The sequence below is a fragment of the Phyllostomus discolor genome, chromosome 6 (assembly GCF_004126475.2).
Source record: "Phyllostomus discolor isolate MPI-MPIP mPhyDis1 chromosome 6, mPhyDis1.pri.v3, whole genome shotgun sequence".
Taxonomy (NCBI): Eukaryota; Metazoa; Chordata; class Mammalia; order Chiroptera; family Phyllostomidae; genus Phyllostomus; species Phyllostomus discolor.
This window is the reverse complement of record NC_040908.2, coordinates 125,671,398-125,690,293: the sequence shown is the minus strand read 5'-3', so window position 1 is coordinate 125,690,293 and position 18,896 is coordinate 125,671,398. Positions and strand designations below refer to the sequence as shown.

At 40.1% G+C, this 18,896-nt stretch overlaps 1 protein-coding gene across 1 annotated transcript; it reads left to right on the top strand.

The window, feature by feature from the left end:
* Window positions 1-243: 243 nt before the first annotated feature.
* Window positions 244-8,068, top strand: LOC114500937 (interferon-induced very large GTPase 1-like). Its single transcript, XM_028517679.2, has one exon. The coding sequence runs from the start codon at window positions 259-261 to the stop codon at window positions 7,546-7,548; it is 7,290 nt and encodes a 2,429-aa protein (XP_028373480.1). The 5' UTR covers window positions 244-258; the 3' UTR covers window positions 7,549-8,068.
* Window positions 8,069-18,896: the final 10,828 nt, after the last annotated feature.

The following is an 18,896-nucleotide window of genomic DNA, read 5'->3' as shown; positions in this document are numbered from 1 at the left end:
TTAACAGCAGTCTATTAAATTACAACTCCTCCTGGCAACAAAAAGCAGCCCATATGAAGAACACCCACAAAAATGTCTTGTGAGCATGCACACAGACACCAAAGACTTTAAACACTAATGTATTTAGTGGAGCAATGAAATTAAAACATGACAAAGCCTAAAATACCTACATTCTATGTATTCATCATTTTTGCCATGTGGCTGACATTTTCTAAGTTCATGACACAGGATAACTGAGTGTCTTTTCTCTCCACAGACATGGATACTGCAGAATCCACCCTTGATAAGCCACTTCTCCAGGGGAATAGAAGGCAAGATCTCCAAGACATGCTGAGAGAAGTAGGGCTGTCAGCTGATTATTGGATGCCCAAGATGCAGGAACACCTAGGTGTGACCTGTGCCCAGGCCTTACAGCATCTAGAAGAAAAAGACCTCCACAAGCTGAAATCCCAGGCAAAGTATGCCTGGGAAAAAGGGGCCCTAGAGAAGCTTCTTAACCTGTCATACTCAAAAGGCTTTTCAGAATTACAGGAGCCTCAGGTGGAAATGGCAAAGAAAAACCAGAAGAAGGCAGAAAAAGCACTGCAGGAGCTAAGACACTTGCTGTCAGAAGGGAGGCAACGACAGGAAAAGGCAGTGAAGGAAAAAGAGGCAGAGCTGAGGCAGGCAATGGAGATTCCCAGGGAGTACTGGCCAGACCCTGAAAAATCTCTCAGAGAAGTGATGGAAAACATCCAGGGACAACTCAACCTCATGGAGGGGACACTGTCTCACAGGCAAAACCTCACAGATCGAGATCTGGTGAGATGGGCATCGGGAGGGCTGGCATTGCAGGGAATTCTCAAAACCAGTCACCAAAGGGGGCTTATAGAAAAGAGAGAGGAGATACTCAGTGTCCCCAAGGAGTTCTTACTCTTCGGCCCTGAGCAGGGCACACGGATGGAAACAAGGGAATTTACATCTTCTCAATCAGAATCTACTTTCACCCAGATGATAGAAAAGCTGGGCTTTAGTGTAACTGCCTCAGCCAAGGGTGGAGGTTGGGGATTTAGCTTGGAAGCTGGTATGGACCACAACAAACATTCAGAATCCTCAGAAGCCCAACAATCACATTCTGAGAACTCTTATTTTTCCTCTACCAAGTTCAGCTATGTCCCACTTGCCTCCTGCCGCTTTCCTATTGATCAGCTCCAGTTTTCCAACACTGCTCTCCAGGAACTGAAATGTATTGAAGACCTTCTAGGTCAGCCTGCAGGCCCAGACAGACTCACATGCCTGAGACACAGGGCTGAAGCTTTCTTCCACAGGTTTGGCTCTCATGCTAACCAGGGACCTCTGCACCTGGGAGGAATCTACTGGTGGAAAGCCATTTCACAGGGTTTCCAAAGTAAGCAGCTGGCAGAAGTGAAACAGCAGGCAGCAGAGGCCCTGAATGGTTACATAAGGGGTAGCTACAGTGGCTTTGGAGTGACAGTTGCTGGAGGTGTGGAGGTGTCAGATTCTCATGCAAAAACGACTACCCAAAGCACAACCTTCCAAAATCTTCAAACCAAAGTCCAATTATCAGTAGCCCAGACAGGTGGCCCACCTGAGGCAAATGGCTTTTTCCAGTGGAAAGCTGGCCTAGTTGCCAGTAATCAAACCTGGTGTGTCATTGACCGGGGACTTCAACTGGTACCTGTATGGGACATCATCCTCTCCAGCCACAGGAATGATTTTAAGGATCCGCTTCAGGTAGCCAACTTCCTGAAAGACAGCTATACTGCTCTGACTGGCCTCCCTGCCCAGATCAAGAGTGGAGAAGAATTGCTGAGTGTTGGGAAGAAGGCTATGGTGTTTCTAGAGGAAGTTAAGTCCTGGGAGGTATCTGATCCTGAAGAGCAACTTCAAAAACTCATAGATTTCATGCAAATAGTGAGTCAAAAAACAAAAAGTTATGACACTTGGGTTAACATATGCCTGACTGATTGGGGTCTGCAAAATTTTCTGGTAAATACTGTTAATTTTTGCAGAATGTCTTCCACTCATAAAACTAAATTTGTTAAATCTCAATTGCGAAGCCTCTTGGATCCTCACATCTACAGAGTGGAAAAGTTTCCTCAGACTCATTCTATCATGCAGTGGATCTTCCAGTCAGACACAGAGCAGGAGCACATCAACATCTCCCAATTTTCTGAATTGATTAAAATCTTACAAGGAACCAAGAATGGCCTCATGGAACTGACGGCCAAATTTGAATCTGCAGAAATAGTGGAGGAAGCTCAAAGGAAGGCCACATATGACATCAGCTTGTCTCTTGGCTCCTTCTTGAATTACCTCCTAGAAACACAGCAGCCAGACACACAGCTCTTGCTACGTTTTATTGCAGCTGGTGTAGGATATCATGTGGTAAAAAATACTTTTCAGTACCTTCTGGGGTGTGATGAGTTAGACTTCCTACTGAATGAAATGCAAACTGCCCAAGATAAATACCAGGAGCTCAAAAATATTTGCTCCTACAGGGCTCAGGCATTTTTGGTGCTCTCAGGTCTTACAGCTACTGCTGGAGTTACAGCTATTTCACCAGAGGAGAAAACAGAACGACTTGCATTAATAAAAGAACACATGGGCCAATCACTCTCAAAGGAAGTTGCACATGTCCTCTCCAAACCTGGAGCAGATCATGATTGGGAAAACCTAGAGACAGACTTGAGATTGCTAATTGATGGTAATTATGAAGGGACCACCACTTTGCAAATGGATGAGGTAAGAAAAAACTTGCAAAATATTTTTGATGAAAAGAAACAGTCCCATGAACCACATGACAATGAAAGAAGCAGATATGAAGTCATAGAAGACAAGGCTTTTCTGGAATTACTCCAGCGTCTAGACCTACAACAATACTACCCAAAAAAGATGAGCAGAGATAACTTCCATCTGATCCATAAGACTTCTGTGTACAACACCCAGCCCAGCTCTGAAAGGGAGCTTCCCTTCTATTTCCTCCAGAAGTTATTGGTGCTGGATTATGAGCTGAGATACTTAGTCTTCAGAGAGGCTGGGAAAACACAAAATCAACTTTATCCAAGTGCTTCAAATCCAGAAAATGAGGCTCTTGATCCATATGAAGACTTGTTTGAAGACAGTGATACTCCCGCTAATCCTTCAGCCATTAATCCTACATCCTATATTCACCCTATGGATATTCAGATGGCAGTTCTTCATTGTGCTGATGACTTTGCCAGACAATATATTTTGTCCAAACTTTCCATTTGCCAGTTTGCCCTCCCTCTTCTCATACCAAATCCCTGCAATTCTCAAATTGAGTTCTCTCTCTGGTCTCTCAGTCACATTAGAAAAAGCTGGCAGGAAGCAAGGAAATCAAAAGCAAACATCAGTTTCAAGAATAAGCAAATGTGTTGTGTTCCTACCCCCATTGTGTCCTTTATTAGAGTTGGAAATAACTTCTCTGCTTCCAAATCTCAGATCATGAACTGTCTTCTCAGTAATCGTAGACATGATGTCTTTTTCAACCGACATTGCAGAGGAAGCACCAAAGACTGTCTCTTGATGAAGGGTGTGGTGGAAATCTGCTGGTTCTGTCCTGGAGGGGAAGAAGAGGACAGATTTAGAAACTGCTTGGCCTTGACCAATCTTCATGGAGATGCAAAAGAACACGAGAAGCAACTCCACTTCCTGCAGGAGGTCTCTTCTCTCATTGTGGTCCTCATGTCAACTTCTGATGACAATAAAGAAAACCGAAAAATTGTCCGTGACCTGAGTCAGTCACCAAAACCTTTGATTTATTTACTTGACAACAAAGAAAAAACCATGGTCAATAATCCTGGTCAGAAAGTGAGAATAGGGATCAGGAATAGAAATGAGGCTGAATTAACAGAAGAGCTCGTTATTACAATCCGACGTTTGCTACAGCTCTCACCCACTGCTCTCAGCTTAGAGGACTGTATCCCATATGCTCGCAAGCAAGGATTCCTTATCGATGAAGACCAGCGAGAATGCAAGGAAGCCAAAGAAAAGGCAGAGGTCATGGTGGCTCTACTGAAAGAAATGAAGATATCTCAGGTGAAGGAAAACTTTCTACCCCTACAGGGACACCTGTGGCATCTTTGGTGTAAAAAGGACAAAGAACTCTATCACCTGAGGGAAAAGGGGAATCGAAGCATTGAGCAACACAAGAGTGAGATTGAGACAGAAAAACAAAGAATACGGCATCAGCAGTTGGAGAGAGCCTTTCCTCTCAATGACTTATTGCAAGCTCTCCTTCACATTCTCCAAAATTATTCAGAAACTCAAACCTCACTCTACTTTTTGCAATGGCTGAGTGTGTTTTTGGACAAACTGACTGCAGGACACTTGGAAAAACTGAGTGAGGAGAAAAATGCTTTGTGGTTACAGATACAAACAGAAAAGCAAAAGGCACCGAAGAGCAACAAACTACTAGGTTGGCAAAAAGAGATAGAAGTTATTTCCAAAGAGATTAATGACTGTACCCTGGGAATAGAGCAACTTCTCAGAGAAGTTGGCCAGATTTATGAAGCTCTAGAAGAAGTTTCTGCCACAAAAGATAAACTTTTCCTCTCCCTTCCCCAGATTGCTGCAGACCTGCTGATATCTGGTATTCCCATTGAGCTGATGGATGGGGATGCCTCCTATGTGCCTCTAAGGTGGGCGGCAGCTGTTTTTGACAAAGTCTCTGAGAAACTTGGAAACAAACGGCTGTTTGTTCTCTCCATCCTTGGCTTACAGAGTTCAGGGAAGTCCACCCTGCTGAATGCACTTTTTGGGTTGCAGTTCACTGTCAGTGCTGGGAGGTGCACCCGGGGGGCCTACATGCAGCTGCTGAAAGTAGAGGAGACTTTCACAGAGGAAATGGGCTTTGACTTTGTGCTTGTTGTGGACACAGAAGGACTTCGGGCCCCAGAACTCAGCAACAAATCCAAGAATCGTGACAATGAATTGGCAACTTTTGTCATTGGACTTGGAAATTTCACTCTGATCAATATTTTTGGAGAAAATCCATCAGAAATGCAAGATATTCTACAAATAGTTGTCCAAGCTTTTATGAGAATGAAACAAGTAAAAATCTCACCTAGTTGCCTCTTTGTCCATCAGAATGTGGGGGAAGTCACAGCCAAAGACCAAACTATGGAAGGACGGAGGCGGTTAGAGCAGAGACTGGATGAAATGGCAGCAACGGCGGCTGAGCAAGAACAGTGCCCAGGTATAAGTCGCTTCAATGATGTCATTAAGTTTGATATCAATACTCATGTTTATTACTTTGCTCACCTCTGGGATGGCAACCCCCCAATGGCCCCTCCCAATCCTCGCTACAGCCACAATGTCCAGGAACTGAGAAGCAGAATTCTTATGACTGCCAAAGAGGACTCTAGGGGAAGCATCTTGAAGATATCAGATGTCAAATCCCGAGTTCAAGATTTGTGGAGAGCCCTGGTGAATGAAAACTTTATTTTTAGTTTCAGGAACACCAGAGAGGTCATGGCCATGAGCAAATTAGAAACCATGTATAACTCCTGGACCTGGGAGTTGAGGAGTCATGTGCTAGATTTGCAGAACCAGCTGATCAACCAGATTAAGAATGGAATAATCCAGACAGTCACAATAAGCACAACTGCAGCTGCAGTTTCAGAAAAATATGAAGCCATCAAGCAAGAACTTGACAAATACTTTAATGAAGATCCAGAAAGTGAAATACTGATTCAATGGAAAGTGAATTTTGAAAATAAGCTAATAAACCTTAAAGAGACACTTATTTTAGACACCAAAAGTAAAGTTGAGGGACATCTTAGTTATAAAAAGAATCAAGAAATACTGGATAATAAAAAGTCAGGTTATGATAAGGAGTTATTGGAAAGAAGCCGAGAATTGGCTATAACTCTAGAGGGTAAAGAACTGAGTGAGGAAGAGCTACAAGAGAAATTCAATCAACTTTGGGAAAAATGGGTCTATGCTGTGTCTTCAACTGTTCCTCCAGTCTCAGAGCCGAACATTGATGTGGATTCTGAAAACATCCTTTTGGAATATTTTCAAAAGGAGAGAAACATAGTGAACATAGTGAAGAAAAAAGATAGGAAAACATTTCATATAAATTATAAGGAACATATAAATATGAGCAAAAAATTATGGAATTATGTAATTCCAAGGCAGTTAGAAGTATATGATAAGGAGTCCATAAAAACAACTACTGACCACATTGTTTCACAATTCGATGAAACTATTGGTAACATTCAGAAGCAACAGCGTGATTACAATCCAAGTTATTTCCATGAAATCCTGAGAATAATAGAAGATGGGGTTAAGTCTGCACGTACCGAGGAAAAATACACATTTACAAGTAAATATAAAATTGACTTATCTTTATGCTTATTTCAAAGAGCTTCAGAAAAGTTTAAGCAAATTCATGAGGCATTCAAAAGAGCAAATGATCCTGTAAACTATCTGGAAAGCAAGAAAGGTGATTTCTTCATGAGTTTTAAGATCTCTTGTCAAGGGGCAACCTCAGTCACAACATTTGTTGGGTTTTTGTGGGACAAACTCACTCCTGCTGTTTCCACCACCATTTGGAAAAAAATGGTCCCTACAATTGCTGGGGAGATGCGAGCTACCTGCCCAGCATTCAATGGTAATAGGGCTAACCTGGAGAAACACATCCTTATCTCTCTGGCAGAAAATGAAAATTTTGATGATTACTGGGAGTACATTCATAATCCAGAGTCATTTTTCATTAATTACATTCAAAATCATGTTAAAAGTTATTGTGCAGAAAAAGGAGGTGAAAATATAGGGAAAAAAATAAAAATGACTTTAGCTGGCATCAAGACTACCATCCTGTCAGCTATTCATGAAGCCACAGCAAAAGCTAAAGATCAAAGCAGCACTGGGTCTGGGTGGCTGGATTCCTTCTGTGATGAGCTGAAGAGTAACTTGATCTTCCCACGAAAAGACTTGATAAGCATTGAACACCAGGAGATACAAGATTTTGAATTTCTCAAAGAAGCCATGAGTGAAGCTTTGGAACCTGCAATGAACAAAATAGAAAAGGAGTGTTTGACTAAGCCTGTAGAGGAAATGGTTCCTGAAATCCAGAAATTGCTCTCTGAACAACTCTGTGGCTGCTGGAAACAGTGTCCCTTCTGTAAAGCAATTTGTACGAACACAATCCCTTCACATGATGGAGATCACAGTGTTCCTTTCCATCGTTCTAAGGCTGTCAATGGATACATATGGGTTAATACCAACCACTTTGCCATTGATTACTGTACTAGTTCAGTAGCAAGTGAATGTTTCTTCATTTTGAGTAATGATCGTAAATTCCCATATAAGAAGTATCGAGAGGCAGGAGGGGAATATGCCACATGGAGCATCACCCCAGACACATCTACTCAGCCATACTGGAAATGGTTTGTCTGTCACTTCAGATCAAACCTAGAAGAGAAATATCAGACAAAATTTGCAGGTAGAGGTGAAATCCCTGATGCCTGGACCAAAATCACAAAGGAGAATGTGCTGGATGACTTGAAAAAGCAGTAATACTCAATGACCACAAATGAGTACCAGAATCTGAACAAGGGTCACACAACTTGAACAATCCTAAAACACATTTTTCTCACAATGAAAACCCCCATTATGAACATTTTCAAATGAAACAACTAAATATAAATCAGTAAACATTTCAAGAGCTGAAGATTTTCTGTTGAAAGGACTTTTACTTGGTCTCATTTTCTTCTAGTTTAAAATGAAACTATTAAAATATATGAACAGTATGATAAAAATTAATTTAATACATCCCTTATTCATATTTTAAACTATTACTCAGAATGTTTTATTTTAAAATATATAACAATATATAAATTCCCAAGAAAGTCATTCAAATAGAGGGAAATCAAAATCACACTGCAGGCACCTATAAATTGCTGTGAATTAACTATATGGACATTTCAAACCAATCAATATATAGTTCTAGGTTACAAGCTATGAACTGCCTTTTCTTTCAGTTTTTTGTTCCCCTCTGAAATAGCAAAGAAAATTTACTAAACTTTCCATGAAAAAATATCCAGGAAAGTCCATGATTCCCAAGCATAGAGATATTTAAACATATTCACTTCTGGAAAAGAAAAACACAAGGGACTTGACCAGGATAGAGCCTATGTCAATTCAGAAAATATTATTAAGAAAATATGAAAAATAGAAATTAAATAACTGTTTTTCTCATTTAACCATCTTCCCCCCCCCCATCATCTGTTTTTTTTTAAGATTTTATTTATTTTTAGAGAGGGAAGGGAGGGAGAGAGAGAGAGAGAGAGAGAATGTGCGGTTGCTGGGGGCTATGGCCTGCAACCCAGGAATGTACCCTGGCTGGGAATCAAACCTGGGACACTTTGGTTCCCAGCCCACGCTCAATCCACTGAGCTATGCCAGCCAGGGCTCCCCCCGTCATCTTTACAGTTCCCTGTGCATAATTTTTTAAATGGTTCACAAGAGTTTAGATATTCATAGCCTGGTCCTTTGTACCAATCTAAGAAAGACTGGCTTTTTGAACAAGATATATGAGCACATGTAAAGCACGTTTTTAATCTAGAATGTGGAAACTGTCTCATTTGATTACACCATTAATGATTTTAAGAAACTATTCCTTCCAATATAAAATATGAAAGAGTATATACTTTCCAAGTTCTGTTATTTCAATAAGAAATTCTTTTTATGCATTGAAATGTAAGGAAATGCATAATTCCAGAACTGGTACCTTTAGGATTTTCACACTATTTGTGCCAGAGGGTCATGAGCAGAGTAAAAATGAAAAACACACTAAAGTTAACCAGGAACCTGAGAGGAGAAATAAATCGCTATTCTGCAAACCTACATTTCCTGAAAAAATGACTTATGCTGGATTCTCCAAGCTGATGATCTAAAGAAATCCTGATACTATGAAGAAATTTCTTCATATGAGAACATCCATTGGCTTCCATTTACAGACACACACTGTACCCCTTCCTAGCCAGTGAAAACAGTCCAGAAAATAGCAGTCAAAAAACCTGGATCTTCAGAGTGCCAATTCTGCCAGCTTTGTACCCTCAAAGGGTTTCATGACCCATGTCTCCAGAAGAAATCCTGGGACAGAAAAACTATAGAGAACGCAGGTTATCATGAACAGTATGGTTTCTCTTTGTTCTCTGATACACAGTCTCAGTAAGAATTGGAAGGTCCTCTGAATGTGAAGTTCAAACAGTGACAGAAACAGAACTTCAGTGTAGCATGGTACCTGTCTCTCATCCTCGAAAAATGCCATTTCTGTTCGCATTTGCTGGATACCTTTTTAATTTGTTTAATAAATCTATAGTAGCCTTTAAGAAGTATCATATATAATAACTCATATGTTAACTTTGATTTTCAACCCAAAATTGTTGTGTATAAATAAAATATCTTTGATAAATTCTTCAGGTATTTAAGCAGTGTGATTATTAAATGAGATTCACAGGCTGTACTCTACAGATCCAAAAAACTGGCAAGAAGTATATTGGGATAAAGAGAAGATGTCTGAAGGAATGGACTTTTCTCTGACAGTAGTGGAGAAAGTGAAGTTGCCATCAAGGTTTGATCAGGATATCAGGATTATAGTGTTGTTGGATTGGGGTCACTGAGAGAAGAGCCCTCAGGGCCAGTGGGTGGGAGAATAGAGTCAGTAGGGATGAGAATCACATGATCATCAAGAGTGGGAGACACAGGGCACAGGTGTGTAGATCACAGGGTTAGAGGAACCAGAGTTGTAAGATTGGTAAAGGTAAGGTTCCCAATGTCAGTTGTATGGCTCTTCCAAGAGTCACTAAAAGTGGGAAACAGAAACAGGAGTTGGGGGTTACCACATCAGAAGATTTAGGGGATTTCCAGAGTAAGTTAAGAACAATTTTCTAAGTGGAACGGGGAAGAAGGAGCCTTTGAGATTGAGGCTACAAGGGTGATGATTTCTGAGACAAAAATCAAACCACATAAACGTGAATTCCTTAAAGAAAAATAAAAATTTGTACTGAGAAATTTTGAAGTAGTTCTCTGAGAGAGAGGTTGTAAATATGAGAGAGCCTAGCAAATGTGGTGTTAGGGACTAAATATTTGTGTCCCCCCAAACCCAATATTGAAGACCTAACTCCCAATGTGATTTGGAGAGGGGGCCCTCAAATGATAATTTGGGTGAAATGACTTCAAAGGGTCTTGCCTTCATTGATGGCATCAGTACCCTTATCAGAAGAGACTCCAGACAGATTCTGATCCCTTCATGTGCATAAACACAGGTAAGAAGGTGGCAAACTGCAATATGGTGGCCAGATAGAGAGCCTTCACAAGGAACCAAATCAGCCAGAACCTTGATTTCAGTGCTCCAGAACTATGAGGGACAAATTTCTTAATCTAAGACACCCAATCCATGGTTGTATGTTACGGCAGCCTTAGCTGACCACAACAGGGTGTGGCTAACAATTGACTCCCTCAAGTTTTGGTGTGCCCTGCCTTTAGGCTATGGGGAAAGACATACAAAACCTATGATTTTTCCATTCCCTCAAAATTGTAATCATTAATCATTCTAACCCTTCACTGAAGGGTTCTGGAAAAAGTCATTGAGGCCTTTATAGTAGTGCTGTGGTGCCTGAGTAAACAAGGCAGTGAAGGAAAGCATTTGTGCATTATCAGTGACATTGTCATGATAATTACTAATACTTTTGTCTTTGTAGTAGTACTGCTGTGAGATATTAGGCTTGTATAATGTACTCTGTCTGTGCTCAATTGCCCTGTCTTTAACAGTGCATTTCTCATAGTGTTATTGGGAAAAATAATTAAACTGCTCTATAGAAGCAGTTAGGAAAATGCCATACACTAAGTTCACTACAAGTCCAAATTAATATAATGTTATATTATTTCTCCCATGTTCCTTATTCCTTTGCCTTCAAGTAACTGCATTGATAGGTTGATATAGTCTCATCTGGGCTTCATTTGCAGGAATATCTAACAAGGAGTTCTTGGGTAATCACAGTTGAGAATATTTTAAGTTCTCAATACATATGATTTCAATTGATACTGATACTGATAGCCTGATGGCAGATCCCCTGTCCTTGGGCAAGGTTGTGACAGGAGGAAGCATTACACTGAGCACATGCAAGGCTGGTAAAATAATTGCATAGGGGGAAATATCCTCCTACCCCCTTCCAATACCTGATGGGGTGTAGGACAAGAGGAAGGCAGGCACATGCACCATAGAAGTCAGAATGGCAGCAGGGTGGTGACACACTCCAGAAATCTGACAGAGTAGCCTGGGGCAAAGATGGGATTGGTCCAGCCTGTGCCTGGTCTCCAAGGAGAGAGCCTAAGGCCTGATAGTGGCTGGGGAAAAAGCTGAGCTGCTTGGATGACCACTCAGTGGCTGCCTGTGGTTCCTGAGAGGCGATATTTTAAATTGGAGAAAGAATTCTGAACACTGTCTTTGGTTTAGGTCTGGCAGAGGGTGACGGGGTTTTCCTCTGGGTTTCAGGAGGGGATGGGCTTGTGAGACAGGAGTCTGCCATTCTTCCAGATTATGCAGCATATGAGTAAAGACCACTTTCCTTTCTCTCCAACATCTGCCTCTGGAATTTGCCTATTGGTGACTGCTGGCAGCTGAACTGCCAATTTGGTTCGGTAACAATAGTTCAAAATGTACCTCAAGGTACTGATGTTCTTTGATGCTTTATCAGTAGTTACAACTATTTCAAATACTGCTCAACCAATCAAACACAGAAACTTCAGTCACAATCCTTTAGCACTATGGAAGAAAAAGTGTCTTAGATTTTTGAGGAGTAGGCCTAAGACATAGACTAACATACAAGTAATTTATTAGAAAAGTTATTGCAGCCCTAGCTGGCGTAGCTTAGTGGATTGAGCTCGGGCTGCAAACCAAAGCATCGCAGGTTCGATTGCCAGTCATGGCACATGCCTGGGTTGCAGGCCATGGCCCCCACCATCTGCACATTGATGTTTCCCTCTCTCTCTCTTTCTCTCTCTCCTTCCCTTCCCTCTCTAAAAATAAATAAATAAAATATTTTAATTAAAAAAAAGAAAAGTTATTGCAGTAAAATGTAAAAGGTTAAGAAAGAAGTGGGAAATAATTTAAAGTGAGGGAATAAGTTAGTAGATATAAGTCCAGTTTTGATAATTAGGGAATGCCAGTTTGCAGTTGTTTGAAGAACACAAACTCAAAATTTATGCTTGGTTTTGCATAAAGCCTCCACTATTCACTACCTGCATGATTTTGGATGAGTTAGTTATACAACATATCTCTCCTTCAGTTCATTTTCTCTATAAAATAGTGCCACCTCATGGAGATGTGAGGATTACTTGAGATGATACATATGCCTGGCACAGAGTATGTGTTCCAATTATAGGTGTAGTAATAGCCAATAGCAGTAGCAGCAGCAAGAGCAGAAAAGGTCTTGTTAATAGAAGAAATTATAGTGATTAATAATGGTATTGTTATTATCATTGCTAATATATTAAAATGTCACTATGCCTGCAATCATTCTCAATTGTAAGCTTCTAAAGAAGAGGGTCCATGTCCTGTTCATCTCCATATGCTCAGAAGATAGAATGTCATTTACTCCAGTGTAGGTGATGAATAAATGTTATTAAATACCATTGACAGGACAAGTTTATGGAAATCACACTAGTTAAAAGTAAATTAAAGAAATCAAAGATGGTTTTGATATTTTAGATAATGCAGATGAAATTAACTAAAGAAAGATCACCAATGGCTTCTACTGTACAAAATCTAGTTTTTTATTCCATACATCTTACTTGGTCTACCAGCATAATTTTACTACTGTCTCCTCCCTGAAACACTCTCTTCACTTGGATTTGATAATATGTCAATTTTGTGTTTCCTCCTGTGCCACGCTGCTTTACTGGTTCTTCCTCTTCTATGAGAACTCTCAAAGCTAGCATACCCCAAAGGATCAATCTTTGGTGTCCTTTCTGCATATGTACTCTCTCAACGTATCACCAGTGTCTATGTCATTAAATACCACCAACACTTTGATGACTCCTCATACATATGTATTACCTACACTTCTCCTCAAGTGTCAAACTCATCACAGTTAAAGGGAAATCCATTGCTTTCAGGTCATTGTTTTGTTGTCATGGACTTATCCTTCTTCTTTTAATTGGCTGCCACCCAAATACCATCATTTTCAAGACATGGTTAGACTTGAATTCTCCCAGACACAGTTTTAAATAAAGTCAGTTCCTTTTGGGTAGAGATCTTCAGGACTCTCTGATATTATGATCTCCCTTTTTCCATGGGAAGAATCTAGCAGTCAGTGCTACTGACACTGAGTGAGGTCAATAGCCTCTAGTCTTCTTGGCTTGCTTTTCCCATCATGAAACCTCTCTGCCCTTCAAGTGAGCTGAGACAAGGACAATGAAAGTCCCAGTCTTTTTATCCTGCCATCCCTGTGGTAGGATTTCCACATCCAGGAGTAAGGATGGGTGAAGGAAGGAAACCCTAACTCCTTCACAGCACTCACCATAATCCAGCCTCTCTGACTAAGAGTTGGTAGGGATAGGAAATGCTGGCTGCCTGACCTTCCCAGGAAGATACCTTACCCCTTAACTAATAATAGCTGAGGGGAATGGAAGCCCCACCTGCTCAGAGAGGGGAGGAGGAGTGGTCATGCCTCATAGCTTAGACTATTTCACTGTTCTTACTGAGTTTAATTAGTTTTCCTGAATAAACATTTTTCCTTTGCTGTATGGCTTTAGGGCAATTTTCAGAATTTATTTATTTGCCTTCTAAAATAATTTCACCAGTTATGCTGTGTTGTTGAGGAACTGACCCATGAAGCTCTTCATACTGCCATTCCAGAAGTAGAGCTTTTCTAAAAAGTAAAATATTTATAGAATTAGTAAGAAACAGATTTAAATAATGCCAGTTAGGACATACTCTTTGATCTTTTCTGTTAGGATTTTTTAGGATACATTTCAAAAATCTTTTTTATTAACCTGCCTGAGCACTTCCCTGAGCTTCTTTCTTCCTCCTCACAAGCTCTGTAGGAATACAATTTGCTTTCATGTCTGCTTCCATTAGCTCCTGCCTGGAATAAGCAATGGACATCTCAGTGAACACACCCAAGGAATTTAGCTCTGCAGTCCCCCTGCCCCAGAAACCTCAGAGATTTCACAACAAGCCCATCCCTCTACAATGAGAGCTGGCACTTCTCATGCCTGGGATGGCACTGCAGAAGGCTCTCCTCCCAAGATGACAAGGGCTTCCTTCGGGAGCTACCTTAGTACCTCTCCTGGCAGAAGGCCTACAACTGGGGTTAAATCCCAGGAGAACCTAGCTGCTGACCTTCTGGACCTGGTAGAAATAAAAAGTGATTACACTCCAAAAGTACCACAGGAACTAGTTACTATGTGTCAGCAGGTGCCAAGAGAGTAACCCCTAGGCCTGGATTCTGTGGGTGCATTATCAAGAAAGTTAGCACATCAGACAAAATATATGAGGAAGCATTCATTTTGGGGGCACTCTAAGGATATGAGATTTAATGAATAGTTGAGGACCTCAGGAAACCAGACAAACTCACCGTGGTAGGGAAGCTCTTAAAACCTTAGAGAAATCAAAAGCCCAACTGAGTTGAGTGGAAATACCTCAGGTTTGGAAAAATTAAAAGGTGACCAGGAGTTGGTAAGGCTGGAAGCACTGTGTTATGTAAAGACAGAAGACTAACCAGCTCTGCAAGAGATTCTAAAGGGACTGCTTTAAGGAAAGGAAGGAAAAGAGAGAGAGAGAGAGAGAGAGGGGGGGGGGGGGAGGAACCCTTGTACATAAAAGACAATGAATAAGTACCTATCAATAATGGCCTTAAATATAAGTGGATTAAATGCTCCAATCTAAAGACATAGAATAGCTGAATGGATAAGAACACATGACCCACATATATGCTGCCTACAAGAGACCCACCTCAGGATAAAAGACCTGCACAGGCTGAAAGTGAAGGTCTGGAAACAAATCTTCCAAGCAAATGGACAAGAAAAAAAAAAAGCTGGGTAGCAATACTCATATCAGACAAAATAGACTTCCAAAAAAGGTCCATAAAGAGAGACCCTTCACTTCATAATGCTCAAGGAAATAATCCACCAAGAAGACATAAATATTGTAAATATATATGTACCCAACATAGGAGGACCCAAATACATAAAGAAAATCTTAGAGGACTTCAAGAAAGGTATGGACAGCAACACAATTATAGTGGGGGATTTTAGCACTCCACTATCAAAAATGGACAGATCTTCCAAACAAAATATCAACAAAGATATTGTGGCATTGAACAATACCCTTGATGAAATGGACTGTACTGATATATACAGAACCCTCCATCCCAAAGAAGCTAAATACACATTCTTTTCAAATGTACATGGAAAATTTTCAAAGATTGACCACATGATAGGACACAAAACAAGCCTCAACAATTTCAAGAAAATTGAAATCATACCAAGCATTTTCTCGGATCACAAGGGACTGAAGCTAGAAACAAACCCAAAGGAAAAAAACCCAACTCATAATCATGGAGATTAAATGGCATGCTATTAAACAATGAATGGGTCAAGAATGATATTAGGGAAGAAATCAAAAGGTTTCTGGAAATAAATGAAAATGAACTCACAACAACCCAAAACTTATGGGACACAGAGAAGGCAGTCCTGAGAGGAAAGTTCATAGCGATACAGGCCCACCTATAAAAGTTAGAAGCATTCCAAACAAACAACCTAACCCTACATCTACAAGAACTCAAGGAACAACAACAAAGACAGCCCAGGGCAAGTAGAAGGAATGAAATAACCAAGATCAGAGCAGAATTAAATGACACAGAGACTAAAAGCACAATTCTAAGGATCAATGAATACAAGAGCTGGTTCTTTGAAAAGATAAACAAAATCGGCAAGCCTTTAAGCAGACCCATCAAGAAAAAAAGAGAGAAGACCCAAATAAACACAATCAGAAATGAAAGAGGAGAGATTATAACAGACACCACAGAAATAAAAAGGATTGTAAGAAATTACTACAAAGAATTGTATACCAAGAAATTTGAAAACCTAGGTGAAATGGACAAATTTCTAGAAAAATATAATCTTCCAAAACTCAATGAAAAAGAAGCAGAAAGCCTGAATAGACCAATAACAGCAAAAGAAATTGAAGCAGTAATCAAAAAACTCCCAACACACAAAAGCCTCGGACCAGATGGTTTCACAGGAGAATTCTACAAAGCATTTAAGGAAGAGCTAACCCCTATCCTTCACAGAGTATTCCAAAAAATCCAAAAAGATGGAAGACTCCCAAACTTTTTTTTCTTTTTTTTTTTTAAGATTTTATTTATTCATTTTTAGAGAGGGAAGGGAGGGGGAGAGAGAGAGAGAGAGAGACATCCATGTGCGGTTGCTGGGGGTTCTGGCCTGCAACCCAGGAATGTACCCTGGCTGGGAATCGAACCTGGGACACTTTGATTCCCAGCCCGTGCTCAATCCACTGAGCTCTGCCAGCCAGGGCCCCAAACTCTTTTTAGGAGGCCAACATCATCCTAATCCCAAAACCAGATAAAGACACAACAAAGAAAGAAAACTTCACACCAATATCACTGATGAACATTGACAATAAAATCCTCAACAAAATATTGGCAAACCTCATCCAACAATACATTAAAAGGGTCATACACCATGACCAAGTGGGATTCATTCCAGGGATGCAAGGATGGTACAATATTCGCAAATCAGTAAATGTAATACATCACGTGAACAAAAGCAAAGACAAAAACCACATGATCATATCAATAGATGCAGAAAAAGCATTTGATAAGGTAAAGCACCCATTTATGATAAAAACACTCAGCAAAGTGGGAATAGAGGGAGCATTCTTCAACATAATAAAGGCCATATATGAGAGACCTACAGCCAACATCATTCTCAATGGGCAAAAATTAAAATCTTTTCCACTAAGATTAGGAACAAGACAAGGCTGTCCACTTTCACTACTTCCATTCAATGTAGTACTGGAAGATTTAGCCACAGCGATCAGACAAGAAAAAGAAATAAAAGTAATCCAAATCAGAACGGAGGAAACAAAACTGTCACTGTTTGCAGATGACATGATAGTGTACATAGAAAATCCTATAGACTCCACCAAAAAACTGCTTGACCTAATAAATGAATTTGGCAAAACAACGGGATACAAAGTGAATATCCAGAAATCAAAGGCATTTCTGTACACCAACAACGAAACACCAGAAGCAGAAATCAAGAAAAAAAATCCCATTTGAAATAGCAAAAGAAAAATAAAATACCTAGGAATAAACCTAACCAAAGAGTTAAAAGACCTGTATTTAGAAAACTACATAACACTGAGGACAGAAATCAAGGAAGACACAAACAAATGGAAACATATACTGTGTTCATGGATTGGAAGAATTAATATCATCAAAATGTCCATACTACCCAAAGCAATTTACACATTCATTGAAATCCCTATTAAAGTACCAATGGCATATTTCACAGACATAGAACAAACACTTCAAAAATTTACATGGAAGCATAAACAACCCAGAATAGCTGCTGCAATTTTGAAAAAGAAGAGTAAAGTAGGAAGGATCACAATACCTGACACTAAACTATACTACAAGGCCACTATAATGAAAACAGCCTGGTACTGGCATAAAAACAGGCACATGGACCAATGGAACAGAACAGAGAGCCCAGAAATAAACCCAAGACTCTATGGTCAATTAATATTTGACAAAGGAGGCAGCAACATAAAATGGAGTAAAAATAGCCTCTTCAACAAATGGTGTTGGGAGAACTGGACAGCCACGTGCAAAAAAATGAAACTTGAGCACCAACTTACACCATATACAAAAATAAATTCAAGGTGGATAAAAGACTTAAATATAAAACGCGACACCATTAAAGTCCTAGAGGACAATGTAGGTAGGAAAATCTCATATATTTCACAAAGAAACTTTTTTACTGACTTGTCCCCTAGATCAAGGGACATAAAGGAAAGAATAAACAAATGGGACCTCATCAAAATTAAAAGCTTCTGCACAGCTAAAGAAAACAGTATCAAAATTAAAAGAGAACCAACTGTATGGGAAAACATATTTGCCAATGATACCTCAGACAAGGGTTTAATCTACAAAATACATAAAGAACTTACACGACTGCACTCTAAGAAGACAAGGAATCCAATTAAAAAATGGGCAAAGGACTTGAACAGACACTTCTCCAAGGAGGACATACAGAAAATCCAAAGATACATGAAACGATGTTCAATATCGCTAGCTATCAGAGAGATGCCAATTAAAACCACAACGAGATACCACTTCACACCAGTCAGAATGGCCATCATAAACAAAGCAACAAACAACAAGTGTTGGAGAGGTTGTGGAGAAAAGTGGACCCTAGTGCACTGTTGGTGGGACTGCAGACTGGTATAACCAGTATGGAAAGCAGTATGGAACTTCCTCAGAAAATTAAAAATGGATCTGCCTTTTGACCCAGCAATTCCATTGCTGGGACTATATCCTAAGAACACTAAAACACCAATCCAAAAGAACATTTGCACCCCGATGTTCATAGCAGCACAATTTACAATAGCTAGGTGCTGGAAGCAACCTAGATGCCCATCAGTAAATGAATGGATCAAAAAACTATGGTACATTTACACAATGGAATTGTATGCAGCAGAAAGAAAGAAGGATCTCCTGCCCTTTATAACAGCTTGGATGGAGCTGGAAAGCATTATGCCAAGCTAAATAAGTCAGGCAGTGAAAGACAAATACCATATAATCTCACCTTTAACAGGAACCTAAACAACA